Here is a 15362-nt window from a genome sequence, read left to right on the forward strand (position 1 = left end):
TTCATAGGTCTTATCACCAGGTCCAGAACAATACTACCATAGAAATATCCAAACTCTTTCCACACAAAGAAGGGAGATCCTCTTGTGCCTGCCATATCATCACTATCACAACCCCAAAAGAGCATGATCTGGATCTGCAAAGGATGGTGTATGAACGTAGAGTGAACAATCATGTGAACAAGCTGAGCACAGAGAAGGGTAAGATACCTGCCAGTTCCAGATATCCTGCTGTTGAGAAGAGCTAAGTAAAGTGGGTAACTGGAGAAGGAAGAGGGAGAACCAACTGATACAGATTTTGTGACCTAGAACACTACAGTGGCAAGACCTGGAACAATAGCCAAAGAAGAGATATAGGGCTGTCCTGGGCTCTGCCTTTTATGGGGAAATTCTACCCAAAATCATGCGTGCATATGGTTTGGCAGAGAGAAAGAAAGAAAGGGAGCAATGTGGAGAGTTATAATTTTTGTTCTCCGTGTTTAAAAAATGACTCAAATATTCTTTTAAAAAGCCTTAAGAAAGAATACTGTCATCATCCTGGTGCTCACAGCCAGTTCTCTAATAACAATGTATATTTACTGTATCTGCATTGGGAAAAAATAGCCGATAGGAAAACAGATTATTTTTCATTCTTTCAAGTCTTCTTTATAAACAGAAAATGAAATGCTTTCAATAAAAAAGCTTTATATCACTCCTATAATAAAGTCTTACTTATACATATATATTTTAGATGGCAGCAAAAATATGACTGTTTATCACAAAGAAATAGCCAAAGTAATGGGATGCAATAGATTTATTTTTAAAGTAACATACTGTTTTTAGTTTCACTGGATTCTAGAAAATGACATGGTTGTATCTGAAAAGGATTATTAAGAGTTTTACCTGCATTCCTTGCCCATGTTAACAAATTTTCAAATTTGAACATCTAGAATAAAGGCATCTACATCTTTACTTAGGCACCAAATAACTAACTCTTGATTTTCTGGACTGCCAAAATACATTAAATCCTGCCACCAATTTTTATATTTCACTGTATACTGTGAAATACAGTTCCACAACCCACATGCATCAAAGTATTTGTCTATATCACAATACTTACATCAGAATAAATTCGTGTTCCAATGACACGAGCATAGTGTGGATTTGCCTGCATACAGTTGGGAGGGCAATACACCCTGAAAAAGAAAATAAACCACATATATGTAAAGAAGGTAATTACAGTATTATAATACCATGTTATGTTACATTACACTGGACTTCAGCATTTGGCCAAGTACAAATAAACTGAGTGATGAATGATGATATGGTGCCCATACTAGCAGCCTTTAGTATGGGTGCACTGATAAAGATTTTTTGGGCCAGTACCAATGGCCAGTTATTAATGAGCCATATCAGCCAATACTGATCTGATTGCTGATATGCAGCCTGGCATCTTGGACAACGGTGTCTGGCTGGTAAGTCTGTTGGAGGGGGGAGAGGGAGGAGGAGGGGGAGGGGGTGGGGAAGGGAAAGGAAGGGCGTGGGAAAGGGGGCAGAGTAAGGCCCCTGCGGTGAGGGAGGGAGTGGGGCTGGGGTTGGGGCAGGTACTGCACAGCCAGGGCAGGACAGGGTGCACAACAGAAGTGTGGCTTGTTCAGAGTTCTGGGGGGGCAGGGGAGCAGCTTCTGGTGCTGCACGTACCCCCAGGGGAGGCATGTGCTCCCTAGATCTGTGCACGGGGTGAGAGTGGGCTGGCTGCTGTGCACTCAGGGCCAGGGCTGCACTGGGCTGTACCTGACAGGAGCCTGGCCCAGGCTGCACTCGGGGTAGGTGGGGACAGCACTGGGAGGGGTGCTACAGGATAGGCTATAGCCACCCCAAAATTTCCCATAGCCCCTCCGTAGCCCCAAATCCCAGCACCATCATTACCCACCCTGCACTGCCCAGCTAGAGCACAGCCTGGGCCCAGCCCCCCCCTGCCAGGAAGAGCCTGGCACATCCCCAGGCCTGAGCATGTAGCGGCAGCCTGCCTTCGCCCCATGCACAGATCTGAGGGACGCATGCCTCTCCTGGGCCACACTGAATTTATCAGCTACATTATTGGCCACTTCAGCCAAAAAAAGCCAATTGCTGATGATGTCAATTTTCCTTTTATCAGTGCTGATATAATGTGGACTGATGTACAGGTGCACCTCTAGCCTTTAGACTTATAGGTGCACCTGGACTCTTAGGTGCTGTTGATGCACTGGCAGGAATGGGTGGGAGATCACACTTCTGTGTCTCTGAAGGCTCTGGCTTACAAAGGAAACAGTAGCACTAATAATTGCTCTTGTGTCTTGATGGTTCTCTCATCTGGAACATGACAAGAAACTGCTTGCTTCCCTCTTGGTTCAATTTGTATATGAGGCCAGTCTGAGAAGTGGTGAGATGACACCCCACTCTACTGCATCTCTTCCAGATAGCATGGTCAAATATCCTTCCTTCTGCTATGGCATGTCTGGGATATGGATCAAAGCAAGTTGGATGAACCTTGGTTGCAAGAGTACTGAGGTAAGCTAGTGTGGTTGGGAAAGCAAACAGGGGAATTGTAATTATATCAATTCCTCTCATCTGGAATAGCCTGAAACTCTGACCAACTGAGCATACTCTACTAATATTGCAATGCACAGTTCAGAGAGGTAATGAAGGAGAAGGTAAGACTCCTGCCTGGAGGGAATGCACTATGAAAGGGCAGTTTTAATTCATAATAGGCCTGCTGCTATCTGATTTGTATATGACATAGGATTGGGAGGGCATGAGACACATTGTTGCCATGACTGATTGCTGCTTGTAACTCCTTGGATTACATTTCTTAGAGCTATGTCAAGAGCATCTACTGGGTTCTGATGGCCCCTTATTTCTTTGGAGTTCTTGAAGTTGAAGCATAAGAGAGAATTTGCTTTTTTTTCAACTTCAGGTGTTTATTTTTATATATCAAGACAGCCTTTATTTTTTCCCTTGACAATATTCATTTTTCAGCAAAAAAATCTAAGATTAAAGAAGGATAGGTTACATCCAGTCCTACATTCCATTCATTTCTACACCTCTCTCACTGAGTAAGTCTCAGTTGCAGCCAAATACCAAAAAAATCCAAAGACCCAAATGCGACATTATGGGATGTTTCCTCAGCAGTTCTGGCTTTGTGTTTGCTTCCTGCATTGGCTGTAGGATAGCTATGAAAGTGCTTCTGTGGATATCTCCAACTTAGTTTGCGGTAAATCATGCTACCCTGTATTTACCTTTAACTCATCTATGGTTTTAAGAACTGTTACTGGTTTCCTTCCTCCAAATATTGAAGCACAGCCTTCTTTCAATGAGTGAAAATTTTGGCTTAAAAAAAATAGCTTATACATATTGCTGAAAGCTGTAAATTGGCTTACAACCATGGCCTACTTTACCAGTCTATTAATATTTCTTTGCAAACAAATATTTTCCTGAGCTATCATCCAAAAAAACCCAACCAATCAAACAACACCTAAAGCACAGACCTAGGTCTGTCTTTTATATCTATTTTACAGATGGATAAACTGAGAAACACAGAGGTCATGCTTGGCCAGCAGCAAAGAATGGAAAACAAAAAATGTAGCTGCAGCCTCTAGTATAGCCATGCTGGTTTCCCAAGGTGCAGAAGACTCTTATATCCTTATATATAGGAGACAGTTTAAGAGATCCCTCATTAAAAAAAAATATAACCTTGCAGATGCTCCTTTCCTAGGAAAGTATTTAATAGCTGGAAATGTTCTTAAATCAAAGGCTGAAAGACCAGCGCAATATTTTTGTTTAATTTTTAAAAGGTTCCCAGCACCTATAATTCCTGTCAGCTACTATTAATGTCAACAGCACTTCAAGAAAAAAAAAACTTCAGCAGCTCTTCACTTCAAAAAAAAAAAAAAAAAAAAGGAGGAGTACTTTGAACTAATAGAAAAAGATTTCAAGTTACTTACCTTGGGCAGTGTGAGGCTGGTTTTTGGAATGGACACATCTGTTCTACTGTTGTTTCACAGGTGATAGCTTGAACTGGCAAAAATAAAAACAGAAAAAAAATCAACATATGCTATCAAACAAAGTATGGTCTAATATAAGATTGCATACATGAATAAACACTAACCTGCTACTTTAGAGACTGTGAAGGAATTAGCAGACTGGTATTTCCTAAACAAGAAATAATAGGAAAAAATCATAGATTTCCCTCTCTAATTTTCGTTTAAGAATACTGATATCAAAATCCTAGAACAAATACCAGACATAGCCTTCACTGGGACCCACTAATCATGACCCCACAGCAGTGACTAGTAATTGCACTAAATAATTAATTTACATTCACAGTGAAAATCAATATGAAATCAGTGATTAGTGAAACTTGCACTGAGCTTTGTCAGTGTCCCTATTTGATAACAATAGTAACAGAAAATAATGGAATCATCTCACACCTAAAATCCAGAAACCAGCATCTATGGCTATGTTTTGCTCAGGAGTGTTCATCAGCAGAAGCAGTCATCGCCCATCCATGAACACCAGCCTGAAACTGCTGGCTCAGAAAGCCTTCCTGTCAGCCATTTTTCAGAACCTAGATTTTGTTTTTTTAGAATCATTTCTACGTTACCACTATCACTGCTATCTTTATTAGGCAAGCCAAGAGCATAACATTTCCTTGTTCATAATTACAAGATCTTCTTTGAATCTTTATCTAGCAATTGTTAATATTAACAAATGGTAAATATTTTCTATCTCAGCTCATATGCCAGTCTTCCTGATACTTTGGTTTTATTTTTTATTCCACTTATAATGAAGAAGTAAATGACTACCTCATTTGACTTTGGTAATCTGAATCTTGTAATGACTGATAGTGTAGTCACCTACTCAAAACTGACCCAAGCAAATGACCTATTAACATTCTATTTGCTGTCAATTTTCAATTACACATATGTGAATTACAAAGGAGGGAATAAGGACAGCAACTAAGTATTCATTATCATAATCATATTCATTATCATGGTGGAGGCTACTTTGTTCATGCTAACATTGATTTAATGCTACTACCTTTGATTATAAAAGCATAACATTGATACTACATCATCCAGTAAAATTTACTTACGCAGACTGGGCAGTACATAAATACTCCATTCCTGTCTGTTTTCTTTTGCAAGTTAACATGTATATGCATCTATTTTAGTGTACAAAAGCTTCAAAAGGTCTTTAAAGAAGTATATGATTTATGCCATGATTCTCTGAATTCAATTCTCAGTTTTTTAGATTGTCCTATCACTAGCAAATTCTTTTTTTTTTTGCAAAGCACATACTTGTAAACTTGCCTACAGGCGTATTTTCTGCTGAGTAATAAAACTTAAACTTTTATGTGGATATATGCATCTTTATTGTGTTTATTTATAGACACTTAATTAGATGGCTTCACCCCTAAATAGAACTGGTTAGGGTTATTAAAGGTTGCATGGCACTTCATATGAGCAGAGAGGAATATGCTACAGTATCCTGGGGAAAGTTCCCATTTCCTTAATTTTAACAAAATATTCTGCTTGGAGAGGCTTGTTCTCACCATCTTTACACATCATTAGTAGTTTAACACAGTTTAACTCAGTGACAATATACACCACTCATTTACATGTGAGCTTTTACAATATTGAGGTTATCTAACAATAAATACTTATTTATCTATCCAATATAATGGTCAAATGTTATGACTATAAACTTTCTCTGCTTTATCCATTGGACTTATCTTTTTTTTTACCTCCTGACTCCTAGCTTTTGTACTGTTTTTCCTGAATGCTTTTAAAGAATGGATACATTTTCAGGTGCAGTGAAATGATGCTTGTATTCCAAAATATATTGTACTTTCAGGTCTTTCAGGATAAAACAGGCTATATGAGGTAAATATTATTATTGGGACTTATTTCACATGTAAGCATGCAATAAATTGGAAACATTCTTATACATTTTCATTGCACTTATACAAAATAACAGTATTGTACTTACCCAATTGACTGAACACCATTTCTATAAGATTTGATGAAATAATTTTTTCTTCCTTGCCTGGTGACATCTACCCAGCCACCATCATTGTCCAGAATACCATAATGTATAGCAGCTCGACAAATACTGGATTGCTGGAAAACAGAGTGAAAAAATCATTCCCATGTCAGAAAAAATAAATTATTCTCCATTTTATTTTAAATGTTTAAAAATTACAATTGTAAAGTTCCTGTTAATTTTAAGGCTGCTCAATCTTATGCCTTGCTGCTTGTGGCTCCTATGACTTATTCTGAAACTCAGGGATCAGCAAAACATGGAAATAATCCACATGCCATAGCTTTTTCCTACCCATACCCTATTCACTGGGAATGGGGAAGGTGATATAAAGGTCACTATGCCACTGACACCATCTGAGGTTTCTTCTACAGAGAGGTAACCATGTAAGCCAAGCTTTTTAGGTGCTTCCTGCCCTTAGAATGGGGCAAAGCAGTGGGAACATCATTCAGGATCCAGCCCTTACAAATCTGTTATTGGTGAATGTATGGGAGTTGAAGATTCTACAGACAAGTTTGATTTTGCCATCACTGAGAAATAAAAAGCTTGTATATTCATGTTCACAGGATCTACTGTTTCCTATACTTTGTTTTATGTTCCACAATATGTGCTGGCATGGAAGAGGCCTCTGTGTGACATTTCATTGTGGAGAAGCTGCTGTGCACCAGCTTCCACACAGCTCTTGACAGAACAGGGCCATGATCCAAAGGCCAGGAGACCAAGACAGCTGGGAATCTCCTTCTACTGCAGCCTTCATTCATCTTTGAAGCTGCTGAGATTCTAATATCTTCTTCCACCTGCTCTGCCACTGAGGACTTGTAGATCCACGGCTGGGGGCAGGCTTATTATAGTGGGAATCTGTATTAACCATGTCACAGCACTGTCAAAGGATATATGTGGCTTTTCAGGAGGGAAACTATTGCCATCTGCTGTCCTCACTACATCCTGGTGGTACTGCTGCTGCTTGGTCCATGACTGCTTATTTGTCAGAGTTATACCTGCTTATTTCACAGCTAACCTTCCCTGAAGGTCATTCCACTATCTGCCACCTGTGAATATGATGGGTAGCAGTACACCTCTGCCCCACAGCCCACAATATCCAGTGGGTTGAAGAAGGCCCAAATATTTTAAACTAAGCATTAATCTTATATAGCTAGAATCAGATTCCCCAAAGTGGTCTATAAGTATGCACCATAGAGTCCTGTATTTGACCCTCAACAGTACTTGCAAGTTTTATTTTTTTTGTTTTTTCTCTTTTTTTGTTATCAAAATGATTTGCACAAACAAGTCTTGCTTATGTGCATAAATGTGAGGTTTTACATGTATAAAAGTTGGAAATGTTAAATTTCAGGAGCAAATCTAGATGCAGCTGAGATAAACCTTAACCTCTCTGACAGGTTTTTTATTTTTGGTAAACAGTAACCTCTACAAAATACATTCTTGCTGCTACCACATGTCATCTATTATTCCAAATGCAAAAAGACAGAATTTCAATAAAAATTATATTCATAGCATATCTAATTTTAAAAACATGTTTACCATTTCATAATGTACACTTCCAATAACTTTGGCTTTACTGTCCAAACAGCCAGCAGGACATTCATACCTAGAAATGTAAAGTACAAATTAGTCTGAGGTCCTATGATTAAAGGTAGGAAGATATTTTAGCTGATATACGCACAGCTTTCATCTGAGGCTGCAAAGATGTAACATACCTATTGCAAGTTGTTCCTTTGCATTGGTCTCTTAACCTTACTTCACATGAAACAATCTGGGCTAAAACATACAAAAATAAATGTAATTAATATACCTTAAAGTTATTTAAGTTATTTACTATTTGGTCTAAATTTGTTGACCGCATGCAAACAATGAAAACTCCTTACACATTTGCTGTGTGCTTATTACTTCATTTTTCTCAGTGTCATCAATCCCCATAGAGCCTGAAGGGGAATGGGTTCTTGATCGACTTTGTGAGGTTGTTTCTTGCACTTTGGATCGCTGCCGTTCAATCTCATTGGTTTCCTCCTCGGGTTCATGTGGAGAGTAGTGTCTGTCTGAACCTTCTGTTTTAGAGAATGAATTAAACAAATAATCTCCTCAATAAATAACATTCCATTTTTGGGAAAAAAAGGATGGATAAAAATACTTGTGACATCATTCATTTAATTATGCTTATAATGGTTTGGGTTTATGGAACAGTTTTTCAAGATGGATGGACAAGAGAAAAGCTTGATCTAATGTTCACTGAAGCCATGAGACTTTCCATTGATTCAATGCTGTGCGTGTAGTTTACACACAATATTCAAAAGCTTAGCGACTTTAAAGCCAATTCTGCTAATTTTTAGAGATATTCATTCCTGTACCTAAGGCCCATGGGAAGCATTGCTTTCATAACACTATAAAGTTTGTAGAGCACTATGGGCAGCCCCATTTTTAAAGCCCCCTATGTGGAGTATGACAAAGGCACACTCTCCACACAGGGGACAATAGAGGGATGCTCCATAGCTCCCTCTACTGACAGAGGAGCTGGTCTGTGATCTAGAAAGGCACACTGAAAGGTTGTGAGCCATTTAAAGTTCCAGGGGTAGGTGCCTGGAGCCTGGGATCTAGGTCACCCAGGATCCTGGAGCACCATTGCCCATTGCTCTTGAATCCCAGACTGCAGGCATGTTCTTTAAGCATCAAGCAAAAACAGTCTGAGATCCTGGTTTGCAGACAGGCTAGAAGCTTTAAAGATCACCCCTGTATTCTATGCTGCAGATGCCCTGGGAAACTTAAGGAACCCACCTTCAGCCCAGAATCCCAAAGGTATTGAAGAGGGCGGGACGGGGTAGGGAGTGGAGAGAATCAATCCCTGAGGGAATAGCTTCCTCCCATGCTGATTAGTTCGTCATCCCAGTTCTGTGAGGAATGATGAATTCTCCCTTTGCACAGCCCCATTTTACTCACAGGAGGGAGGCAGGAGAAGGGAAAGCATAACCCCTACAGGGTGCTGCAGGGGCCAAGGTGGGGGACTGAAGGAAGCATCTTGGGATGCTGGGATGGTCCATGTGTAACATGCCACATATTCAAATTAAAGCACAATATAAACAAACTACAAAGATGTTCCACATTTAAAGAGTTAACATTTTTGAAGCTGGTTCATCATTTTTTATAGATGGCTCCCCATTTTATTATATGATAAATTACTTGAACATATGGTATATTTTAATTATTGCACAATTATTACTTTAATCATGTGATAAATGTAAAGCCTGCTAGGGGCCTAAATTCCTTATTTAGCTACCTAGATTAAGGTACAACCTAGGAATATTCTAGAAAAGTGATATACAGTGTGTTTATGTTTCAAAAGTATTAATAAAAATGATTGCCTAAATCCGCTGTAAAAAAAAATGTTGTCATAATATGCTACATTCTAATATTATAAAATCTCACTAATAAAATTTTGAAAACTGAAAATTACAGAAGGTACTAATGGATATGGACCTACATAATCTGTGTTTTCATTGATTTCGTGGAAACCACAAAATCCAAGATTGTCCATAAAATCCGCAAAATCAACAAAAATAAATAAATAAAATTCTGGCTCCCCAGGGGGAGCCAGCAGTTCTTGCTGCCAGTGGGGAAGGTGCCCACCGGCAGAGCAGCACAAAGGGCAGCAGACAAGATGGTGGCTGCCCACTCATCACACTGCTAGGACCTCTCCATCAATTAGCGCCAAGGGGTGGGGTGGCATGAAGGGCAGCCAGCAGTCAAGATGGCAGTTGCCTTCTTGTCATTCCCCTCCCTGCCACAGCCTCTCCACCAATCAGCACTGAGGGACAGAACTGCTGCAAAATGCCTGCAAAATTGCTCTGCATGCTGTGAGCACGCCATGAGAAACCCTTGTCTCCCCGCAATTTAAGTAGGTTCCTAATAACGAAGCATGCTGGAATGAAGTAGGTTCCTAATAACGAAGCATTTCCCTGGAATGAATAAGTTATTTTTGCTGCCAGCATCCTGCTTTTCTTTATAGACTCTCCTTTGCTTATTTTGCTGAGATAGTGCGAGTTTCCAAACAGAGTGCCACTCTGCTTAGTTTTTGGTCCCAAACGGACTTACGTACTCAGGAGCTCAGACCAGTGGCAGTTCTGGACATGTAGAGAAACACAGTTCTGTGGACCAAAGTAATTTCAGGTAAAAAAGAAAAAAGAGGTGGGGGGGAGGGAGAGGGAAGAAGTACCTTGCAATTAAAGCCTCTCTGGAATTAGAGAGCTACTGAGATGGTTTTCTGAATCACAATTTGGGACTTAGGCCATTAAAGACCACCCATATTTTGTCTTGGGCAACTTTTACATTATTAGAGGAAATCATAATAGAGTACACATCACTATCTTACAGCAAAATGAATAATGAAAAAGGATTATATTTTGCTAGCCATCCACACATCATAATCACAGCTCCTTTTCTTGAAATGATACATACCTCTGTAGCAAAGATTTTCTCTGCAGCCTCCTCCAAAACTAGGTGGACATGCAGAACAGGGGTGACCATGCTTATAAGGAGCATGACCCCACCAGTTGCCCCTTAAAAAATAGTAATTTTAATTAGTAAAATATGCCTAAATAAATAAATATACATCTTTAATAGTAACTATTAATTCAACAGAAATCCAGAGACATCAAGCAAGATGAAGCCTGACTTGGTAGCCTAGTGGTTAAAACACTCAACTTGAGTGCAGAGAGTAGTTCCTGATGCCAGGATTAGTTTTGTTTTTTATCCAGTGACTACCTAATGTAAAATGCATAACAAACTTGGGAACAGTGACTGGAACTCAAAATTCCCCTCTACCAAGGCAGTGCCTTAACCACTAGCTACAGAGTCACATTCCATCTTGACTGTTCTCCTTCTGGATCCATGACTCTTGCATTCTTGGTCCATCAGAAGTCCAGCTTCAACAGAAGGGAGTTACCCACCCAACTTATTCTATCATGATTAGGAATTGGGACACGTTGGTTTAGATTCCCTCAGGCTAATGTGGGCCTGTAACCCAGGCCTTCCATTTCCTGCGCAAGTGGCATAGAATTCACGCTCAGCAAGTTTGCAGATGACACCAAACTGAGGGGAGTAGTAGGTACACTGGAGGGTAGGGCTAGGATTCAGAGTGACCTAGACAAATTGAGTATTGGGCCAAAAGGAATCTCATTGGGTTCAAGAAGGATGAGTGCAAAGTCCTGCACTTAGGATGGAACAATCTCATGCACCAGTACAGGCAGGGGGCTGACTGGTTGGGCAGCAGCTCTGCAGAAAAGGACCTGGAGGTTACAGTGGACAATAAGCTGAATATGAGCTAGCAGTGTGCCCTTGTTGCCATGGCCAAGAGCATACATGCATTGGTAGGTGTGTTGCCTTACCAAATGCATTGGTAGGTGTGTTGCCAGTAGGTCAAGGGAAGTGATTATTTCCCTCTATTCAGCACTGGTGAGGCCACATGTGGAGTACTGTGTACAGTTTTGGGCCCCCACTACAGAAAGGATGTGGAGATATTGGAGAGAGTCCAGCAGAAGGCAACACAAATCATGAGGGAGCTGGTGCACCTGACTTATGAGGAACGACTGAAGGAACAGGGATTATTTAGTCTTAAAAAGAGGAGACTAAGAGGGAATTTAATAGCAGCCTTCAACTACCTGAAGAGGGGGTTCGAAAGAAGATAGAGCTAGACTGTTCTCAGTGGTGGCAGATGACAGAACAAGGAGCAATGGTATCAAGTTGCAGCAAGAGAAGTTTAGGTTAGATATTAGGAAGAATTTTCTCACTAGGAGGATAGTAAAGCACCCAGAGAGGTGGTGGAATCTCCATCCTTGGAGTTTTCAAGACCCAGCCAGACAGAACTTTAGCTGGGATGATCTAGTTGGTGATGGTTCTGCTTTGAGCAGGGGGCTGGACTAGATGACCTCCTGAGGTGCCTTCCAACCTTAACTTTCTTTGATTCTGTGATTCTAAGTGGTCTAGCCACTAGCTATTAAGCAAAAATTAAGCATCACCATTTTGAACTGAACTGAATGCTGATGGTGTAAGACAGGCCCACACGCTCACAGTATACCTTACTGACTGGCCTCCCAGAGACTTAAGTAGAGTTAGGTATCCCCACCCCCCCAGCAAAAGTGTTTAGGCAAGTGTTAGATGCCTAGTTGATCAAACTGAATCACTTCTGCATATGCATAGATGCCCAAGTAAAAGCACTTAAGTAACTCTGAAGTCCAAGGTGGAGACATCAAATAGTTTAGAAACCGGTTATATGTTGTGACTGCTGCAACAAGGTCAATCTATATTAGGTTTTGGAACTTAGGCACCTAAATTCCATTAAATCCCATGTAGGTGCCTATGGAACAAGCTTGACTATGGCCCTAAATTACCTTATCATAAAACAACAGGAATCCTGCTGTCTTAAGTGGAATAGCTTGCCAGCCACCTGAGGACAATATGTGACCCTAAGCATGATATGCTTTCTAAATGGTAATAATGTTACATAGCCTCTAAAATAAGAATGGAGAGGTACATTAACTTTCCAGACAAAATGATAAATACCATCAAACGACAATAGAGATCTCTGACCCTGGAGCACTAGTAAATTTGGACAGCTAAGGCTCCAGAAGTCAGAAAAGTCTTGATTTAGCCAAGGCAGCACTGGGAACAATGCTTCGTTTTGTAGTAGCACAGAAATAGAAAATTTAGAGTTACTTTCTCTTGGGTTATCTCCTGGATTATAAATTGCTTTTCCCTTTCAATATAATTTAGAGTGCCCTCATAATATGTATACTTACTTAGGAGAATAATTGCACACTAGGTAGACTGCTTTCGGCCAAATCTGTCCCCAGATGTTCATGTTATGGCACAAGTTAATAGCACAACCTATTCTGCTACTTGTGGCCCATACCACCTACATGACAAGAAAGAGGCATGTAAAAGTCAAATGCTAATCAAAAATAAACCAAATTATCTATGAAATACTGAACTATAAGTGTATGCCTACAACTCTATTTTGAGTTGAAGACTTCCCCTTAGCAACTCCCAGTCACATGAGCCACCCACCTCTGTCCACGTTACTTAGCTCAGGCATCACACAGAAAACACAGAAGAGGTACATCTACGCATGCAATCAATGTGACTGAATATAGTCTGGCTCAATTTAAACCAGAGTAAACTAATCCCAATGGCTGTGTGTAGACAAAATGAGATGCATATGTGCATGGCACTTCAAAGTGGGCTAAATGTTTTCTCACCGCTTTAATGGCATCGGTGTTTGCATGTATCAGCGGTGTATTGCGCATTAATACCAGCCACCGTAGGAAATTTGGCAGCGTAATGCACCTTAAATGACTTGGGGTGCAGCAAACTAAGACTCCTTAGAGGAGTTTTAGTTTGCTGCCCCTACAGCTGCATTGCGAAGCACCAGGCTCCGTGCAGCTCCATGACTTTGCAGGAGCCCACCAGCAGCTCGCCTCTTCCTCCCTGTCAGAGGGGCAGGTAAATCAGTGAGGTATGTGCATGACATGGAGGTTTAATCAGCCCAAAATTGAAGCCATGATTTTTAAAATCCACCACTTCAATTTAGGGCCTCTGTTTCATCTACAGACACCCAATATCACCATTTACACATGTGTTTAAGCACAGTACTTTACTGCAAACTAGGATAGCACCTGTGTCTGATGGGACTATCCTATGCCAGAGTAAATTAATCTCATGTGCACTAATTGTAACACACATGTAGAGGGTGACACTTTACTATGCATTAAATTAATTTAACGGTTAAGAGTGAGCTAAAGGGGCAAGCCTGGGAGTGGTTCTATGTAGCAGGACAGACACATTATGCAAAAGTATTAATTTTTCTTCCTTATATTCATACACATACAAGTAATGGACAAAGAGAATATTCATGCATGAACCACAACTATTATTATTTTTTTTTTATATTCAGTACTGAAGCATATGAAGACTGGATAATTTCTGTCACATTTCTGCATAGTATTCATCTGTCTTGTTTCAATTACATCACTACAGCTACACAAATTTATCACAGCTAATAAATTATTAAGTTATATTTCTTGTTAGAAGGAAAAGTTTTATATTGATACAACATTTATGGTTGTTATTTTAGGTAAGTGGTATATGTGTTTGATTATGGAACAACTGTTTACAAAGATGCAAGAGTCTTCTTTGAAGAACAGAGTTTTTAAAAAAAAAAAAAATTGGGGAACTGAAAAAAGCTGGGCTGTTGTATACAACCAAAATGTAAGGTCCAAGAGAAATGTGCAATTAATTAGATAAATAGATTAGATGGATGACAGCCAATAATTAATAGAAGGAAATGATATGAGTAATTGAACTGTTAACAGGATTTCATGAACTGAAAAGATTCAAATCTGCTACAGATCACAGATTTTAACAATTACGCTTTTCATGTTATTACAGTTCACTCAGCTATTAAAAAGAACTCATTACAGAGCTCTTGAAACAACCTGAAAGACTAAGACTGAGTTTTTCAAAGTCTAAGCAGTTAGGTACCCAATACCCTTTTAATTAGTGGAAGTTGCATTTTTAATTCTCTTAAACCTTTTGAACATCCAAAACTAAAGGCTTGGATAGATGCTGTGCAAAAATACCCATGCATGAAGAGCATTAACACAGTGGGAATCCTGCATGTAATGAAGACAGAAAAATTATGGGAGTTTTAATCAAATGCATAAATGAAGACTTCAGTGATCAGTGTATTTTAACATTAAAAATGGACACACATATATTGTTACTTGTAAGAAAAATAGTGTCTTCTGAGTACCCCATAATAACAAACTGAAGTTAAAAATATTCTGAATGCTTCTGGACATCTGTCTAAAGATGTGAATGCACATTAGTCAAAACGGTAGGGAGTGGTTAACAGGTAGATATATAGTTGGTTGTATTAAAAATTTCAGGATTGAGCATGATGGACTTTTTGAAGTAACAAGGCTGACACAATTTTTTGCGTTTTTTTTATTAGATGACACATGAATTCCTAGATCAAGACTTGATTGAAGCATGTTCAATATTCTAGGAAAATACAAGAAAAGTAGATTCGGGGAACTAAAAAACATTTTAAAGGAGAAGAATTCTTTGGAACATTGTACCAACTGAGTAAATATAATTTTAACAACTTTGTATTTTCTTGTTTGGTTATTTTTGTGACTCTAGAAGCATCTACATGAGACGCTACTGAACAGTCATTACTGTGCATTTATTTAGTACTTGTATTAGCAAACACTAAATACGTTCACAGTAACTACAGTACA

At 39.4% G+C, this 15362-nt stretch overlaps 1 protein-coding gene across 1 annotated transcript in view; it reads right to left on the reverse strand.

Moving 5' to 3' along the window:
* CRISPLD1 (cysteine rich secretory protein LCCL domain containing 1) overlaps positions 1-15362 on the reverse strand; it is a 57365-nt gene that overhangs the window by 12947 nt on the left and 29056 nt on the right. The window contains exons 5-13 of the mRNA XM_006270615.4: positions 12861-12976; positions 10522-10622; positions 7941-8120; positions 7773-7833; positions 7597-7663; positions 6007-6137; positions 4124-4167; positions 3960-4032; positions 1097-1172 (exon numbers count right to left, since the gene is read on the reverse strand). Of these exons, the coding sequence (XP_006270677.1) occupies positions 1097-1172; positions 3960-4032; positions 4124-4167; positions 6007-6137; positions 7597-7663; positions 7773-7833; positions 7941-8120; positions 10522-10622; positions 12861-12976 (849 nt within the window). The remainder of the gene's footprint in view (positions 1-1096; positions 1173-3959; positions 4033-4123; positions 4168-6006; positions 6138-7596; positions 7664-7772; positions 7834-7940; positions 8121-10521; positions 10623-12860; positions 12977-15362) is intronic.

The sequence above is a fragment of the Alligator mississippiensis genome, chromosome 3, assembly GCF_030867095.1.
Source record: "Alligator mississippiensis isolate rAllMis1 chromosome 3, rAllMis1, whole genome shotgun sequence".
NCBI classification, from domain to species: Eukaryota; Metazoa; Chordata; order Crocodylia; family Alligatoridae; genus Alligator; species Alligator mississippiensis.